The sequence below is a fragment of the Limanda limanda genome, chromosome 17 (genome assembly GCF_963576545.1).
Source record: "Limanda limanda chromosome 17, fLimLim1.1, whole genome shotgun sequence".
NCBI lineage: Eukaryota > Metazoa > Chordata > Actinopteri > Pleuronectiformes > Pleuronectidae > Limanda > Limanda limanda.
Window position 1 is genome coordinate 283,525 of NC_083652.1, and position 17,832 is coordinate 301,356.

At 39.4% G+C, this 17,832-nt stretch overlaps 1 protein-coding gene across 5 annotated transcripts; it reads right to left on the reverse strand.

The window, feature by feature from the left end:
- Positions 1-277: 277 nt before the first annotated feature.
- bcl2l12 (BCL2 like 12) lies at positions 278-15,274 on the reverse strand. 5 transcript variants are annotated; one of them, XR_009683050.1, is made up of 9 exons: positions 15,149-15,196; positions 13,045-13,225; positions 12,700-12,904; positions 9,552-9,768; positions 9,047-9,151; positions 5,140-5,216; positions 4,550-4,798; positions 2,628-2,736; positions 278-1,862 (listed from the first exon to the last, which is right to left on the reverse strand). XR_009683050.1 is itself a non-coding variant. In XM_061090338.1 (8 exons), exons 2-8 carry the CDS (start codon positions 13,221-13,223, stop codon positions 2,698-2,700), a joined length of 1,071 nt encoding a protein of 356 aa, XP_060946321.1. In that variant the 5' UTR covers positions 13,224-13,225; positions 15,206-15,274; the 3' UTR covers positions 2,439-2,697. The 5 variants fall into 5 exon arrangements, 3 of the variants coding, with proteins under 3 accessions (XP_060946321.1, XP_060946322.1, XP_060946319.1); XR_009683049.1 differs by having other exon boundaries at positions 278-2,009; XM_061090338.1 differs by lacking the exons at positions 278-1,862; positions 15,149-15,196 and adding an exon at positions 15,206-15,274 and having other exon boundaries at positions 2,439-2,736.
- Between the last annotated feature and the right edge of the window lie 2,558 nt (positions 15,275-17,832).

Sequence of the window (17,832 nt, forward strand, 5' to 3'; positions counted from 1 at the left end):
TGGAAAACAACTGAACTAGAGTGTATTGAAAGTATTGTTTGTTTGGAACATAACAAAAACGTTATGTTCAAATATATATAATAATTGTTTTACTGCCTTGCTTTGTTGCTTCAGACTGCATCTTTTTTAAAGGTTGACCAAAGTGCTTTGAAAAATGACATGCCAAAATCTAAACCATTATGAGAAGCATCCCAACCAAAAGCACAATAGCAAACAGTTACATCAGCTAGTTTTTGAAGATGCTTTATATAAAAAGAATATAAAGAAAAAACAGGTTTACAGAGCTTAAATAAATCAGATCTTGCAGAAACATACACATTATTTTCAATTCATTATATATGTAAACATATGTGAAATCATCATTTTCTCATATCTTGTCTGTACAGTGAGTCAGACATCTTGGAAGTTCATAAATGACTTGTAAATTTACAATAAAAGTGTGTGTACAGACACTCTAGTCATGAATTCCTATAATAATAATAATAACAATAATAATACAATGTAGAACATATGCAACCTCATCAGGGCCCACATTCAGGAGGTCAGGTGTGGTTTCATTTTTTCATATCCAGACTAAGGTGTTAGGTTGAGTACAACATGGCTTATCATGGATACACTTGTCAAATGTTTTAAGACACTGAATGCAGGTGTTGTTAGTGCAGGTCAACAGAGCAAGTGTGTCATCTGTAAAATAGACCCTGGTTCTATTGAATATTCAATCCCCCCAATTTCATTGAAACATACAGTACAATTCTTGAGATTGGTTGTGTCTAGATGATTTAAACTGAATCATTTCTCACTTGCGTTATTTTTGTTTCCTTCCCTGCCCCATTTTCCGACATCTCTTGTTAATGAGAAGACATTGCACTGGTCTGCTTTCTTTCCTACTCTTATAAAGCCATGCAGGGTTGCTTCTGATTTATGAAGCATCAAAGGGAGTCACATCACGTCCCTGCACTCTACCCTTTGTGCATCCTCTGCCTGAGAGTTAATATCAAATATATTAAAAACCATATAAAATAAACAGTTGGTCATATTATTTGACTTGACTCCATCAATCATAAATGATCTAAACATGTAAACTTAACAGTGTGTACAGTGTGGTTTCAAATAGACCTGTGGGTCAATGAACTTGACAGTGACAAATTGTTTTAATCAGGAAAATTTGGTGGCAGGGCAACCCTTTGTTGTTTATTATATAACAGACTGTGCCTTTGCAATTTATCAGTTGAGGATATAAAAACAATGTGTTATTGTAAAAGGACACATTGGTAGTGAACTGACAGATAGTTATCATTTTAATCTGGGGATCTGTTAAGACCTCAACTTTACTCTTCTGCTTAATTCTAACTTGTTTTATACTGTCATACTTGGCAGCAGCAGTTGTCTTTTGAGAAACAACTGAAAAAAACCTCCCAGAGGCTCTGTCCACTCGGCATCAAACAGCAGACAGCAGTGAACATAGTGGAGCATTTATCAGCAGAAGAGCCAGATATTTCCTTCAGAAGGTGGTGGACACCAAATACAGAGGGAATCCAGAGTTTGTGTTCACAGTTTGTTTCTGCTGACAAACAAACAAACTAACAAACAACAGCTACAATAAAAAAAAGTGGCTGTGTTTATGGCCATGAATCAGCTGAGGAATCATCTTCTTGATAATGCACTACCAATTGATTGATCCAGGTGCCTAAAGTATTAAACAAACCTCTGCGTTCCCAGTACACTCTCAGTAAAGCAGCTTGTGAGTGTTATGGAATTTTTGGAGACACTGTCTCTTCCTTGAAACGTATTCCGGCTGTCTGTCCTGTTTGGGGAAGTGCGGGAGCCATGGCCAAAGTCAGAGGACAGGGCTGCTTCCCTCTCTAGACACAACAGATATGAGACTGCGTAGTCAGGTAATACTGTCTCCAGTGAGTTGACCATTGATCAGCAGATTTTCCACAACAGTTAGGCAATATGACTGTTTACTCCCTCCCAAGGCCAGGAAAGAGGGGTTGTATCATTGAGAACTGCAGTGCAAAGAGAAGTGACATGTCCTTTGAGAAATGGAAGGGTTCAGGGTGCATGTGGCCGTTCTACCTGCCGCTCTTATTGCCCAGTTAGCCATAGAAATGCACCAAAAATGTATCATCTTAAATTTATTCTGCAAATTAATCTTGCGCATAACACTTTGTTACAATAAAAAAAACATTGTAACTGAGTTTATAATTTTTTTTCTTTGGTTCAATATGTTTTAGGAAGTCTTTAATTAAGTGTCGCTTTTTGTGATATCAATACAGTCTGCTTCATAGTGTCCATTTAAGATACTGATGTTAATTTCTAGAAAGACCTGAAACAAGTGTGGCAAGGTGTGGTGTCAATTAAATCACTGACACAATAAGATAATAAAATGCTACAAAAAACTTCAAAAACATTAAACATTAAAAAACATCTATTACTTTAAAACTGAATAATAGGAATTTTTATTAAAAACACATATTATTAGCAACAAATAGCTTCTCTTTTCTGACCATGTAAAATCAGGAACTTGACGTGACAGTGCTTTCTGTTCCCAGACCATCATGAATCAATGTGGCCTCTGGAAACTGCTCTTGTCACAGCTCACATGAGGTTTTCCCATTGCTTACTTTGATGTGATGATCCAGAATTCAGTGCTGACTAGTGGTTAGTCGGAAAAAACACTTTTGGATTTGGAACTCAGTCATATTCTACAGGCTCCTCCAAATCTACATTCTCCTGAAGAAGAAATAAACAAGTTATGTAGCATAAAGTAACAGAGAAAAATAAAGGTAAAATCATGGGCATATGATGTAAAGAGGGTGTTTAGCTGTCCCTACTAATAAAATAATTTCCCATCTCAAACAATCTTGCTATTTCTGCTCCCTCTGTTACTAGTAAGATTTATGCAGCAATCAGGAGAGTTTTTTCTGCAAAATGTGATATGATTTGGCAACCGACTAATTTAAACTGCAGTAGTAGGAGTGCAGTTGGTCATGGGTGATGGCAGCTCTCAAAAATAAGTATTCATAGGTTAAAGGTTAAAAATATCACAGACTTTAAGGCATCTTCAGAGGAAAAGATCAACATCAGAGGATATGTTTAAATTTCAGTGATTAATCGTTTTGAGTGGTGCAGTGGTTAGCACTGTTGCCCCATAGCAATAATTGTTTTGGTTAGGTTAGGATTGTGTGTGTCTCTGTATTTCACCCCTGTGATAGATTGGCATCTTATCCAGGGTGTACCTCAAAACATTTCTACGCAGTAACTTGCATGTATCTTTCTGTTGTTGCAAGTCAACTCAAGTCCTCCACCAAGCCGCTCGACTCAATTCCAGCATGCTTTTCTAATTCACTATGTATTTGTTTTAGGAGATGAAATAATGACTATAGTACATTTTTTGCAAACAAAAATAGATATTTTCCCACTGCATGATCCCTGCCGCTATCAGGTCACTTAAAAAAAAGAAATAAATCTACCTAAATTCACTTATCAACTGTAGGTCAATCTGTAACCTCACCTTCCTGAGTATAATTGATGAGTTCATTCATCAACAATTGAATAGCTACATCACTGATAAAAACATAAAATACAATAAAATGCTATTTGGATTCCACATACCTCACTCCTTCAAAGCTCTATTCTATGTCCTCTCCTAATTCAACGTTTTATATGGTTGGGCAACTGTGGCTCAAGAAGTAGAGGGGTCGTCCACTAACCAGAAGGTCTCCAGTCTGCATTCTGAAGTGTCCTTAGTCAAGATACTGAACCCAAAATTGCCACTCTATATAAATGGTGTGTGATCAAAAAAAAGCACCTTATACAGCAGCGCTGTTTAAAGAGCGTGACTTACGATCCATCTATCAAGCTGACCAGGGATAAAATGAATTTGGTTGTGGGTGCTAAAATTCAGAGGCAGGTCTGTGAGTATGCCAATCATTAAAAACAAGGAACCAGATGGAAATCTATGAGCATTTATATGAATTAATTATTAATTAAACCAGTAAAAACTGTAAAAAATAAATTTGAATAATGTAATTAATAACAGCAGAATAAGTACTGTGGAAATTTACAATTAGATAATTTACTATATGATTGTAACCAAGGCCAGGAGAGGCGGTGGACTAGTGGCAGAAACTTGGACTATGGGCAGAAAAGGTCTCTGGTTCGTCTCTGGTTCGACTCCACGGAGAAACAACAAAAAGACGAACCTGGATTGATCTGTCCAAAAATTCAAGAGGATTCTCCCTACCCTGTCTAGTGCCCCTGAGCAAGGCACCTTACTCCCCTAACATCTGCTCCCTGGGCGCTGTACACGGCTGCCCACTCTGTGTGTCTGGCACCAGATGGGTTAAAAGCAGAGGTTACATTTCCCCTTGCATGAGTGTGTCTGTGCATGTCTGTGCATGTGTGTGGGATAATAAAATGTATCTTAACCACCTCAGCATTTTACCCATCTTAATTTGTTCAGGCAGGAATGATGAATTATTTAATCCTTTAAGATACGTCTATGGTGCAATAATGGAAGTTAGACGTGTTTTTAATCACTCACCCATCCTCCATGACTCTTTACCCAGGGTGCAAAGGTCTCCATGTAGCACTTTGCATAGCCCTGCATGCGCATTGTTCCAGTAGCTGTCACTATCCGCCGTGATACCTCCATGGTGACAGCCATGCGTTGCAGTGTTGGACTAGCCGATGGCGGGGCCTCAGATACCTGACTCACAGTGTCTAGAAGCTTGGCAAACGATGCATAAGAAAGACGAGCAAAGCTGGAGCGCAGGAAAGGGTCTGACTGGATCTGTAAAAAGATGTGCATTTAGTAATAAACTCTCCCGTAGGTTAGTTCCCCTATATTGTTATGGTGGCCAGCACCATATGTTGTCCCATCAATATCTTTATCCATACAACATCATTTGAGCTCAATTTGAATGCAGTATAGAGTTTGGTCAACTGTCACTTCTTGAAAAACAAAGTGCGGGGTGGCGTAAAGCACACCTGGTAGAGCTGCCGCCCCAACCCGCAAATGTATACATGTCCTCCCCCACTCTCTCTATCCCCCTTTCACAAGCTTAATCTGTCCTATCCCTTAAAAGGAAATAAAAAAAAAAATACATTTAAAAAAACAGAACCACTGCCTACCTTAGTGTTGATAGAATCTCCCTCCGAACAGAGCACCTGCACAAGCTGCTGCACAACTGCCTCTTTGTCACACACTTCTAAAGAGAAAGAGACACAAACTTTACAGTCATTGACAGTGAGTTATACAGCTCTTAGTTAGTTTGTTTCCTCTGTAGCTGTGATAAAAAACCTACTATCCAGTGTCAGTCTGTGGCTACAGGTACCAGTGAAAAGCTGAAACACAAACCTGGTAATCCAGTTTGGGTAAGAAATCATGAATCTTTTTCTGGCTTTCTATTGGATGTGTTCTTATCGGAAATACCTTTTAGGCAGTCACATGTTGTGGAGCAGGCATTTTTTTAAGACCTCAGTGAGACCTCAGTACTGCAAGTATCATGTGTTTTCACATTTATTGTTCTCCCCCTTGATAAAAGCAAACTCTGTTTATAAGTCTGAAAACATTAGTTGATTCATATTTCTTTGGATGTCTTCAGTGAAATAGTTGTGTATTGAAATTAGGAGGTGTCGGAAACTTGAAATCTCTCAAATAACCAGCAGAGAACGACTTGATTGGTTGCAAGAGGTCTGAAGTTTCCAGCACTACCTGCGGTGGACCAGTGCCTGGTTTGATCACCCTCTAGCTCTGATCAGGGCCAGGACCTGAGATTTTGGAGTTTAAAGGGCCCATATTTTACACCTTTCTGGGATTTAATGTGAGGTATTGGTACCTCTAAAATCATATATCAGTGTTTTTTAAAGTAGAAAAAACTGCTGCAATGTGTATTTCAATGTCCTCTCTTCTGCCTCTCTCTGGTGCTCCAGACAGAACAGGCTGTTTTCGCCTGCCTAAATAATTATTAATGAGCCCCTCCTCTGATTGGCTGACTGCATTTTGAGTGACCAGGCCTATAACCGATCTCATTCTGGCGCAATTACCATCTCTCGGCAGGGTTCGAATTATCTTTTCGTCTCTAAGTGGGTCTCTATCTCATAAAAAAGTTGGCGCACCGCGCACATAGCCTGCCAAGGCTATACAATTAATAGCCTAGTTAGGCAGGGGCCTGCATCCAGGAATCCATGATGCTGATGTCCGGTGTCCTCTCTTAATATATGACAGAACAAACGGCACTGTCGGGCCGGCCCGGGGGTCAGCTCGCGGGCCGGCCCGGGGGTCAGCTCGCGGGCCTGCTCTCTGGCCGGCCCGGTGGGTCAGCTCTCGGGCCGGCCTGGTGGGTCAAGCTGATTTTTTACAAAGTAAAAAATCTGAGGGGGTCTCTCATATCTGAAGGTGTCTGCCATATGTGACATTGTAATTTAATGTTAAATGATGCTCATTATCCATCCCTGTGTGGTCTCTTACCATTAAAGACGTTGAATTAAAATAGGATACCATACCACGGGACATAGCAAGACCATAGCCTACCTGACGCTCATGAACGCAGCATTACTGCACTTCACCACCACACTGCAACACACACCACACTGACCCCCGGGCCGGCCCGCAAGCTGACCGGTGGGTCTCCTCGCGGGTCAGCTTGCTGACCCACTATTTGCATATTTGCCCCAGCACCGTAATAAGCATATTTGAATATTTGCACTACTGCACAAATTGAACTATTGTTGCTCTATTTTTCTCTTCATCTGTAAAGATATATATTTAGATATATATATTTAATTATCTATTTTAAATTGGACCTCGGTCTTACCATGAAGACCGAGGTCCTCGAGGTCTTAAACAAAATACATGCTCCTCAACATGTGGCTGCCTAAAAGGCATTTCCCTGTAGGACACATCCACTATTTTAAAATATTTCAAGGGCAAGAGGCATGAAATTTGTGTCTTTGCATCGACTTGTACCTGAACGTATTACACAAAACATTTGCATTCAAGAGAATGTCTGTGCCAAATGTGATAATAGAGAAGTGACAGGCATTCCACCGATATCGCATTCACATGACCAAAAAATGAACTTTGTGAGGTCACAGTGACCTTGAGCTTTGACCTTGGACCACACAATTCTATTCAGGTCATCCTTGGGTCCAAGTTGATGTTTCTGCCAGATATAATGAAATTTCCTTTGGGTGTTTTTAATATATTGTGTTTAATAAACAACGCATGGTGATTCGACCTTGACCTTTTGACCATCGACCACCATTATTTTATTAGTTCATCTTCAAGATTCAAGATTCAAGATTTTATTGTCAAATGCACAGAGATAACATGAAGCAGTCACTGTCAATGAAATACTTGGGTCAGGCTCTCTTTAAGCAATGCTCAGTAATTTCAACCCGAAAAAAAAATAAAATAGAAATAGTATAAAATTGAATAAAAAAGAATAAAATATCAAAAATTTAAAATAGATAATTAAATATATATATCTAAATATATATCTTTACAGATGATGAGACAAATAGAGCAACAATAGTTCAATTTGTGCAGTAGTGCAAATATTCAAATATGCTTATTACGGTGCTGGTGCAAATATGCAAATAGTCCAGGGTGCTGGTTTGGTGGGGTTATTGCAGTTCAGAGGAGTTTAAAAGTCTTATGGCTTGGGGGATGAAACTGTTTACTATCTTTGAGTCTAAGTCTTTGTTTGTGCCATATTTCAAGAAATAATTCAAGATAAAGATGAATATAATTTGTGAGGCCACCGTGATCTTGACCTTCGACCTTTGGCTATGAACATCTAATCAATTAATTCTTGAATCCAAGGTAATCTTTATGCCAAATGTGAAAAGATTCCTTGATGGCGTTCTAGAAATATCACATTCACAAGCCAAATTATGCTTTGTAAGCGTAAATATTTGAAGAAATTCCCCAAAGGTATTCTTGAGATATCGTGTTCACAGGAATGGGACAGCCAGTGGGACAGACGAAGGGACGGACAACTGCGAAGGAAAGATTATGGGAATGTATGAGGTGAAACATGTACAAGCGGAAAACATTTATATGTGTAGATAATGAGGGAATTTAAAATTTTTGGGTGAATCACCCTTTCAGATGTTTTTTATAGTGTGTCTATACTTATAATTAGGGATGCACCGATCCGCTTTTTTCCCCTCCGATACCAATACCTGAGGTTTAGTATCGGCCGATACCGATTGGATACTAATTAAAAAGTCGGATTCCCCTGGTCCGCACCAGTTCTAAGTCAGCTGCTAGGCGCCAGCCGAGGCGCACCGCCGGAGTAGCCCCAAGCGCGAACGGAGGGTTCCCCCGTAGCTGTTAAGTACTTGATATCGTATCGGGAGGTCCCTGCCGATTCCCGTCCCTAACCACAACCCGTTTAGCATGAGGAAAGGCATCAAGGCACTAACTGATTACAATGCCAACTATCTTATCTTACAACTTAATAAATTATTTGATTGCTTCTCCACTAAAAAAGAGGAGCCTGTCTTGACACAGGTTCTACAGCACCACCAGGTGAGAGCTACACTAAAGTAGATTAAGGACATAAGGCAGCGGGTCCAGATGGTGTGCCAGGACAGGTCCTGAAAGCATGTGCTGGGCTGTTTACAGAGGTTTAACCTCTCAATACAACATGCAACTGCTCTGACTTGCCTCAAATCCTTCAAGTTCCAGTTCCTATAGTCAACCTTGAAGTGCTTACATGACTATCGCTCAGTGGCACTAACACCCATTGTCATTAAGTTATTTGAGAAGGCACTGCTTGCATACATCAGAAGCTTCATTCCACAAGACCAGGATGAGCAACAGTTTGCCTTTTCAGCAAACTGCACTACAGGGAGGGCAATCACAACTTAGGGGCAACAAACAGTTATTTGTAGACTTCAGTTCTGCTTTTAACACAGTCATCCCCCAAAAACTGGTCCACAAAGTTAACACCCTGGGCCTTGGTTCCCCAATAAACTCATGGATCATGAATATTGTATGTGTGTGTCCGTGTGTGAGTAGAGGGTTTACCTTGTGAAAGCTGGGCTGTAGAACTCGGTTTCTTTATACTGGTGGACCTCTGTGCAATCTTTTCCAGCTTCTCTGCTACCTCATTATAGAACTCAGGATGGTGGGCTATATCAAGATTACAACAACATAAGTATATCAGATGAAGCCTGTTATTTATTGTTTTCTAATCAATTTTTCCACTCTCTACTGTTCTTGTCAGTTGCTATTTTCACATGCCCACAAAAACACAGACTGACACTTTTTTATAGTAAGCTCTTCCACCTTGCTTTGATTTAACTATTGCATTGCTGAGATGACTGGTTTCTTCTTGTCCAACACCTTGGAAGCTTTCTTAGGATTATAGGTTTAGCAGTCAACATTAGCATACAAACTACACTTTGGATGTCCAAATTATTATAATGGAGAGATATAAATTTAAAAAATACTTAAATTTAGATGCAGCGGCAATCAAATTAATGACTACAGCAAAAGCTGTTTATTTTTATAGTGTAAGGAAGGAGCTTACTGGGAGAGATTATGGGTGGGTTGGGTTCTCGATCTTGGTGGACTGGCGTGGTAGGCTTATTTGGACAGGATCCGTGCTCCTCTTTGTCTTCTCTCTCCAACTTTAACCTGAGGAACTTTGAAATCTTTTTTCTAATCTTTGTTTTTTTCAGCTTCTTCTGCTGTTTCTTCTCACTTTCATCATCTTCTGATGTGGAGGTCTGGATAACAAGATCATCCTGTGGGAACATGTTCTTCTTCAACATTACATTGGTAATAAATTTACTTAAACTAATATCGTCTCAATTGATATCACATCGGAAATGCACACATTCGAAAAGGTTTTTGTACCCTCAGCTCTATTTGAAACAAAGTTTCATTCTTTCTGAAAAGTGTTTGGTGCCCCAGAATAAAAAAAAAAAGTTCTGAAAGAGCCAAAATCTAGCTTATTCTAAAGATCCTCAAAATGACCAACACAAAATTATTTTTACACCTTTTTAGTGATGAAAAGTAAGTGGATTGTCATGATATTACAACCAACTCTTATCTTCAATTAGTATTACAATTGTCTTCATACTTGTACCCACAGCTGCTAATACTGTTAAGAAATGTAAGGTAAATGTGACTGTCACTCTCAACTGTCAAGACAACGTCCCTAGATGTAGCTGCTGTCTACATGAGGAAGAGTGATCCCAGACTGAACATTTTAAAAACAGATACAAGTTGATCTCCAAGAACCTGCTGCTACAGTTTCCACTTGAAGTCTTGACTCTTTTCAGGTCAGAAAGAGATCATCAAGACATTCTGGAGTTAAACTTACAGCCCAGTATCAGAGAGCTTGGTCTCAAGTGCAGGTCATGGCTCCCCCGACAAGGTAATGACCTAAAACATTATTAGCTGGCAAGAATGGATGAGAAGAAAACAATGCACCAATTTGAAGTGGCCTGCTATATACCTGGATCTTCTCCTTTGCCCCGATAATGCTGCTGTGTTGATATTGCTGACAATACATAACTGAAAGGGATGCAGCTAGATGAAAGGTTTAAATCGAAAAGGTTTATCACCTGGAGCATGAATGTGCTGAAGAGTATGTGTGTTTTTACCTATCTTAAGGTCTGAGCAATCCTTGTTGTTTGAGCAATCCTCGTTTTGAATGGCTTAATTCACCACTGTGAAATTTAGCCATCTTCCATTATAAATCTATGCAAAAAAATTTACTTAATCAGCAGCATAAGACTCCCTTGGGCCCAACCTCGGGATAATAAAGTGTGTGATTCCTTGCCTACTCCTTTGATTCCTGGTCCCACCCTCTTTCAATCCAAATATTTTTTCTGTTTGGCTTCATAACTATAATCTAGCCACAACAGCACCACCCATCCAGCCAGCTTCGTCAGCCTATTCATCGGCACACACTACTGTGCACCTATCTCCTCCAGCTTTACATGCATTGCCTAAATTTACAAACGTCGGTTTTAACACAGACTGAGTTTACAGATGTGTTTGATCACACTGTTTGTGTCTGTGTGTTTCTGTGAGAGAGAGCGGGAGTACTGATGCAACATATTAGAAAGCTAAGATTCTTCTAATTCGACTGATGTAAACCATTTCAAGATCCGATCACCACAGCCAGTACAATTAACGTCTCAGTCAAGACACTAACACAAAAAAAACAATCACAAAGTCGACGTCACTCACCAAAGAAGCATCATATTAATCCACAGATCGATAACATTCCAACAAAAACAGTCTTGGAACATTGCCAAAGGTCCAGACGATCCAATCCAGTAACAAAATCAGTCCAAAACACACTATTACATCAAAGAATAGCCACAGTCAGCTGTTGCGTAATCTCAGCGCAGCCAGCATCTAGGTGTAAACAACATGAAAGATGTTTATTTGTATGAATTTTAAACCATATGACCGGTTTTGCCTCCTTTATATAAAAGTATGATTTTGAGTGTTAAAGTAGCCTTTTTAGCCTGGTTGGTTACCATGGTTCCAAATGGCCTTTGTAGAAAACGCCTAGACATGCCCTTGGGAAAAAATCTTTGAAATATTCATTTTCTGTGGTATTGTTATCAAATTTGAACCTGGGCTAGTCAAGACTTCATGCTAGGGTCCCAGTGTGTTTTCCAGCTCATAAGTCCCACCTAGATGCATCTGCAGGCATCTGTTTACCAAAAAATATTCAGGCGGAAATAAAAACATTCTACTTAACTGTGTTCCAACTGCTATTACTCAATGCCAGTATCACTTAAGAGTGATTCTATTGGGGGGGAAAGTTCAGAATGTTACCCTTCAAAAGAGACCAAGATCATGCATGTACTCCAAATTTTTCAAGAACAGCTTTCAATTTACTTTCGGTATTCCTCAGACAGGTGTTTTAGGCGAATCTCCCCCGCCTCTTAACAGGCTACCTGATTTAGAATAGTACCGATGATTTTGTGAAGATCAGTGTAGAAATTGTGGCAACAAACAAACAGAATTTACTGTTCTATCGTCATCACAATATCAACGTGAGCAATATACATATCACAAAAGACGGTTTAAACTATGATAAATGGTGTTCCATGTGCCATGCATACAAAATCTGAATATCAACATATTTGGCTTATCAGATGGAGCCCTGCTTCAGTAGGATTCAGTGGCTCCGGTGGAGGAGGATGGTTCACTTTAACTTGACTAAATCTTCACTCATTATCACTCACCGCTATGCCTATGGAGGGTTGTGATCCATGCAGTTACACACCTCCGGAGGAGGATAACAGTGAATATTAAGGCTAAAGATATGGTGTAAAATATGCTGTTTCGAGTTGATTTTGAATGTCGCCGCTTGCAGACACTTTGACACAGTAGCAGTACAGAGGCATTTTTTATGTCTGAGGAAGTGGTCACCAGTTACTTCAATTGCATTGGAATTGGCTGCAACACTGTTTACCCCTGAAACTCCAAAATTGTTTTGTGGACTCAAACACTTCACTTCACACACCCCTCAAATCGGCATAGTGGAATATTAATAATTTTTGGGTGAACCGTAAGTTTAAGCCTTGGTGGGGGGTTGTGCTCTCTCTAAGTGCGCTTCTAGTTGTTACATGTTTTTTTCTGGTGAACTGCAATTTATCTCAAGTCAAAACACAAAAATAGTGCACAAGAAAATAATACTTCCTCACCTCTGCTTGGTCTCTGATGTGGGAACATTTTGCAGTGCTCTCCCTCTCCAGTGAGCTTTTAGGATCTTTAGCAGAGCGTTGTGTGTTGTTGCGAAGTGGCAACTGCTTAATGAAGTCTTTGAATCCAGTCTTCTTTGCATCTGCTGAACCAACATCTTCAGCCTGAGAATCACACCAATCTTTTGCTTTTGGTTGTGATCTGGAGCTAGCATCAGAAAGCATGATAGTTAAGAGAATAGCAGGTTCAAAGGTTGTCATATACAAGAACAGCCAAGAAGCACATGTCATCACTCAGTTTAAGGTAAATAGAGATGAGTTACAGTTCATAGGGCTAATTTACATTACCTGTACTTGTTGTGCACGCTGTAAGCACCCCCTACTCTACCAGGCCTCTCTTTTATTGGGGTAGAAAGGGTCCGTTGGAGAAATGCCTGGAGGACTAGATGAGTCTCAGCCTTGATCTCAACCAAAGAGATTGAGGAGATGGAGGAGACAGAGGAATGGTGGACTCGAGACTCTGACATCACTAACATGAAGTGAGACAGAAATGGACAAAAACATTTTCTTATTCTATATTCTATAACCAACATCTTCAGCCTGATAATCACACCAACATTTAAGAGAGGACCACATTTAAAAGTATAAGTATAATAGCTATTTTTTTTACCATCATTAGTTGTACAACAGTGTAGAGATCAACAATCAACAAACTGAACCTCATTATGCAATCTATAGTATATGCTATTTTAACTATACTTTTACTGTAGGTGAACGAGTCATTGTAAATTAGTGAATGAGAAGGCTTATCCACCCAAATGAGAGAACTCAGGTAGGCCACACTGTATGGGACATACGTGACGTGAGCAGCAATAGGGAGCCTGTGGAAAGACATGAGAAGTACAGTGACAAAACCTGTCTTTGGCTGGTTGAAGACAGTACATGCTGCTGCAATTTTGACCATTTGCTGTAGTCTTAAATGCTGGCAGCCCTGTAAGGCGAATGTTCAGGCTTGAGATGAAGAAGTGCCTGAACAAAGATTTAAATAGCCCAGTCAGTAAGACAGACCGTATCTCTGAAGTGATACACTAAGCAACATTACTGAGCGACAGTTGCAGCATGCTGAGTGAAAGTTAGTGTTAATCATGAAACATGTTGGCAAGAGTCAGGAGGTACTTAGCTTAATGTTTGCTAGACTATATTAAGATTAAGAAGTTATTTATTAGTCCCGCAATGGGGAAACATCACATAAGTAGCATGCAGTACTTGGGTGAAGGAATATAACGAAATAGCCTTATGCAACAATATATATAAATAATAAAAATGTAATTAAACCAGTGTATATATATATGCAGTGTAAAGGAATATATTATGTGTCAGAATATGTACAGTGAATGGATTACTCACAAGCAAATGGACCCTGGATATTATAGGCAATAGTGTGACACTGACCAGTAGTTTTCAATGTGAGATGGTCTTAGAGTTGGCTTTTTACTTTAGGTCTGCTTGAACTTTGTTGTGACGGAAACTGAGGTCAGAAAAGCATTGTTGATAGGTGCAGGACTGTGGTCATGTTTTTGAATGAGATGTTAAAAATGGATCAATTGAAAAACTGCAGTACAACGATTGGTTGTTGTAAAACTGCTTGTAGGTTCTAAAAATTTTATTGAGGAAATGATCATTGAAGAAAAGGAAGATAAACAGAGATAAAATAGTTGTAGGTGCTACTGCCTATAAAACAAACACAAATACCTTCTGGATAATCCAGTCTGTTAACATTCCTGCTGTTTGACGATCTGAAATACTGTACATCACAACAGTGACAACACTTTCATTAAACAAACACTGAGTCTTGTTTAGCCATATTCAAAACATGATTCAGTTCATACATGATTCCAATTAAAACAAATATAATATTCTAGAAAAATGTGAAGATCAAAAATGTGATGTAAAGAAAATAGCTAGCCATCAATCTAATTGTCGAAGGCTGTTGCTCAGGATGTAGAGATGGGTGTGCGTGTAACAGCTGTGTGTATGTGAGCTGTAGGGTAAAGCACGTAGGCTTTAGTGGTCCTAATGATTAGATAAATCCTTTCAGACTACAATAGTGACCAACAAAAGGAAGAAACATGGTCGTTACAAAGTAAGAGTTACACAACAAAAGCACAAGTGGCATGGACCTCAAGACTAGGACATTTTTTTACACAACAACGTGAGCGGTGGAGGATAAAGCACTGGTTCTCACAAAGAACTAAGAGGCCATGGGACCGACGGGACGGTGGGATAACTTGAGTCTACCCCTGTAGCCACCTGGAAAAGCGAAACACCTCGGCTACCAATTTCAACCACATGAGCTCAGTTTTTCCCAAAGACGGAAAGACAGGAAGCCTCGGATCATCCGACCTGACTATCAGGGTAGGTCCATACTAAGCGACTGAAACATTCCACTCACTAGTTGTGGGTGAAGAACAGGCGGAAAAGGAAAGTTCAGTCAGGCATCTTTTCCTACCTCTGTCTGTGTTTCCGCTTGTCCACTTGATATTTTACGTCTTCTCACCCCTGTATTTGTGTGCGTGTGAGAGAGAGAGAGAGAGAGAGAGAGAGAGAGAGAGAGAGAGAGAGCGCGCGCACGCGAGAAGTGGGAGGGCCCTCTCGTCCGTCCCAACTTGCACTGCTTTCTCTGACATGCAACTGATTCTTTTCACAAACTTCCGTTATATGAAGGCAGCAATATATTATTTTATCATAAAATCTTCTTATAATGCATTGAAACAACAATACTGGTGTTACTCTACATACTCTACCTAACTTGTATACATTCTTGATATGATCAGAGGGGGTTCTTCACCGGCATCAGGTTTTTCTCTGGCAAGGTCTTGGATTTCTTTTCAGTCAAGAAAAGTCAATTGTTTAATTATTCCTTGATTAACATAAATATTTCGACTAAACCAATGAAAACAGAATTTTTCATAGACTAAGCTATTCATATATAATCTATAATACAATTTAAAGGTTTATGTATAAAGGTTCAGTGTGTAGAGTTTATTCACATCTAGTGGTGAAGTTGCATGTTGTAGCTGAATACCCCTTACCTCACCCTCCCCTTCCAAACATGAAAGAAAACCTGTGGTAGCCATCAGTTTGCCTTAAAAGGTGTTTAGTTTGTCCAATTTGGGCTAATATAAAAAACATGGCAGCCTCCGTTGAGAGGACCCACTCCCGGTGTAAATATAAAGTATTTAAATATAAAGGGCCCATTCTAGAGTAAAGAAAACACAATTTGTTCAATTTAGATGAAACACACTAGTGAAAACATCACTATGATTATTTTATATATACAATTTCAGCCAATATATCCCTTTCACCTAAATCTTACACAGTGAGCCTTTAATATAATCTCATCTTAGATCAGCCTGTTTATGTGCAGATGTAATGACTATGGACATGTGAACAGCCATTTATCCAGCCTGTGCACATATTTGTGAGATTTACAAAACAGAACCATTGATACCAATTGATACCAATCACAAAAGTGATTCCAAATGTTCATGTTTCTTTTTGCATACACAGAGCTTTCATCTCTAAACCACTGAAAGTGTTTTTATGCATTTGAGCCTTACAGTCAGTGTTCAGGCCTGTGTATAATATTACAACATCTCAATGGGTACAAGAATATAAAGTCAGTTTCTGTTCTGAGTGATGCCCTAAAGGGAGGATTTCAGTCACTTTACGGAGGGGGAATCAGGCCTGTAAAGACTCCAATAAACCTGAACTTGCTGTAAGCACAAATTTCTTTAGGTCCAATTCTATGCTGGTTCAGATGAGGCGGTTAAAAACGGCAGTGCAAACGGCAATTATGTCTGATGGTCAACCTTTAGATCAATGTTTTACACCATTACATCAAAGCTTACTGAATGCAATAGGTTGTGGTCGGGCTAATGTAATGGTTAATGATCTGTACATATTCATACAGTGCATTTATGGGCAGCACTATTCTATAAGAATGGCAGGGGTAATTTGGGGTTTCACCATCTCGCCCAAGGACACTTTGGAATGCATATTGAGGAAGACATTGGATCAAACCGCCCACACTCTGGATAGTGGACAACCCACTTTATCCCCTGAGCCACAGTCCCTAATTAAGATAACTGTTGTGAAAGGTGAGAACAACTAAACTCAGGAACTCATGGACAAGATCACTTGCATAACAATGTAATAGAATATGCCAGGTCTGCATTTGGGGTTGTAGTAAACTGTATTCACATATAAGTAAGATAGCCTTTTAAAAGGCCATCTCCCTGGGGAAGTAGATCGAGGGTTTAACATGGGTATCTGTTAACTCATGGGGGCAGCTGTTGATCAGGTCGTCCACTTACCAGGAGGTCGGCGACTTGATCCTTGTCTACCCATTCCACGTGCCAAAGTGTTCTTGGGAGAGAATATGAACCCAAAATTGCCCCTGATGGCTGTATCAGCAGTGTGTATGATAGAGAAAGTGTTTTACATATCTACAAAGATGCACTGTATGAGATACAGTAAGAGATCACAATTAATAGAGCAAGACAATTTGCAGTATAACAAATTCGCACAAGTAGTGGTTGGACTAGGAAGAACTTGCTGAACCATAATTTTAGTAGTCTCCTTGCCAGTAATGGTCTTACATATTCAAAAAAAACTTATAGAAATGAAAATAAAACTAAATTGGACTACATCGTTTCCAATCATTCAAAGGGGCTACTATTATTATTGGGGTGTATCTCATCATATGTGCGATATATATGTATATATATATAGGCTCCGGATGATAGTCTGAAGTGCAATCCTAGAATACTTCCTTTTTATTGGAGAAAATGTAGAGTCTCAGTTTGAAATGTCCAGTCTCTTCTATTTGCCAGACTTAAACAAAGTAACACATCAAGTATATGTCACACACAGTAACACAGTGACAATGGACACAGCTGTATACTCAGACCCCAATAAGTATTAAGAAACGACACAACAAATCATGGCCATTCAAAACCTCATTCGTGTGGAATAACATCAATGTTTATTTTATTGAGTCAAAGACAGAAGAAAACATAACACCAAGTACCGAGATGACACGGAAAAAAGATATGAAAACACAAGTCAGCCAGA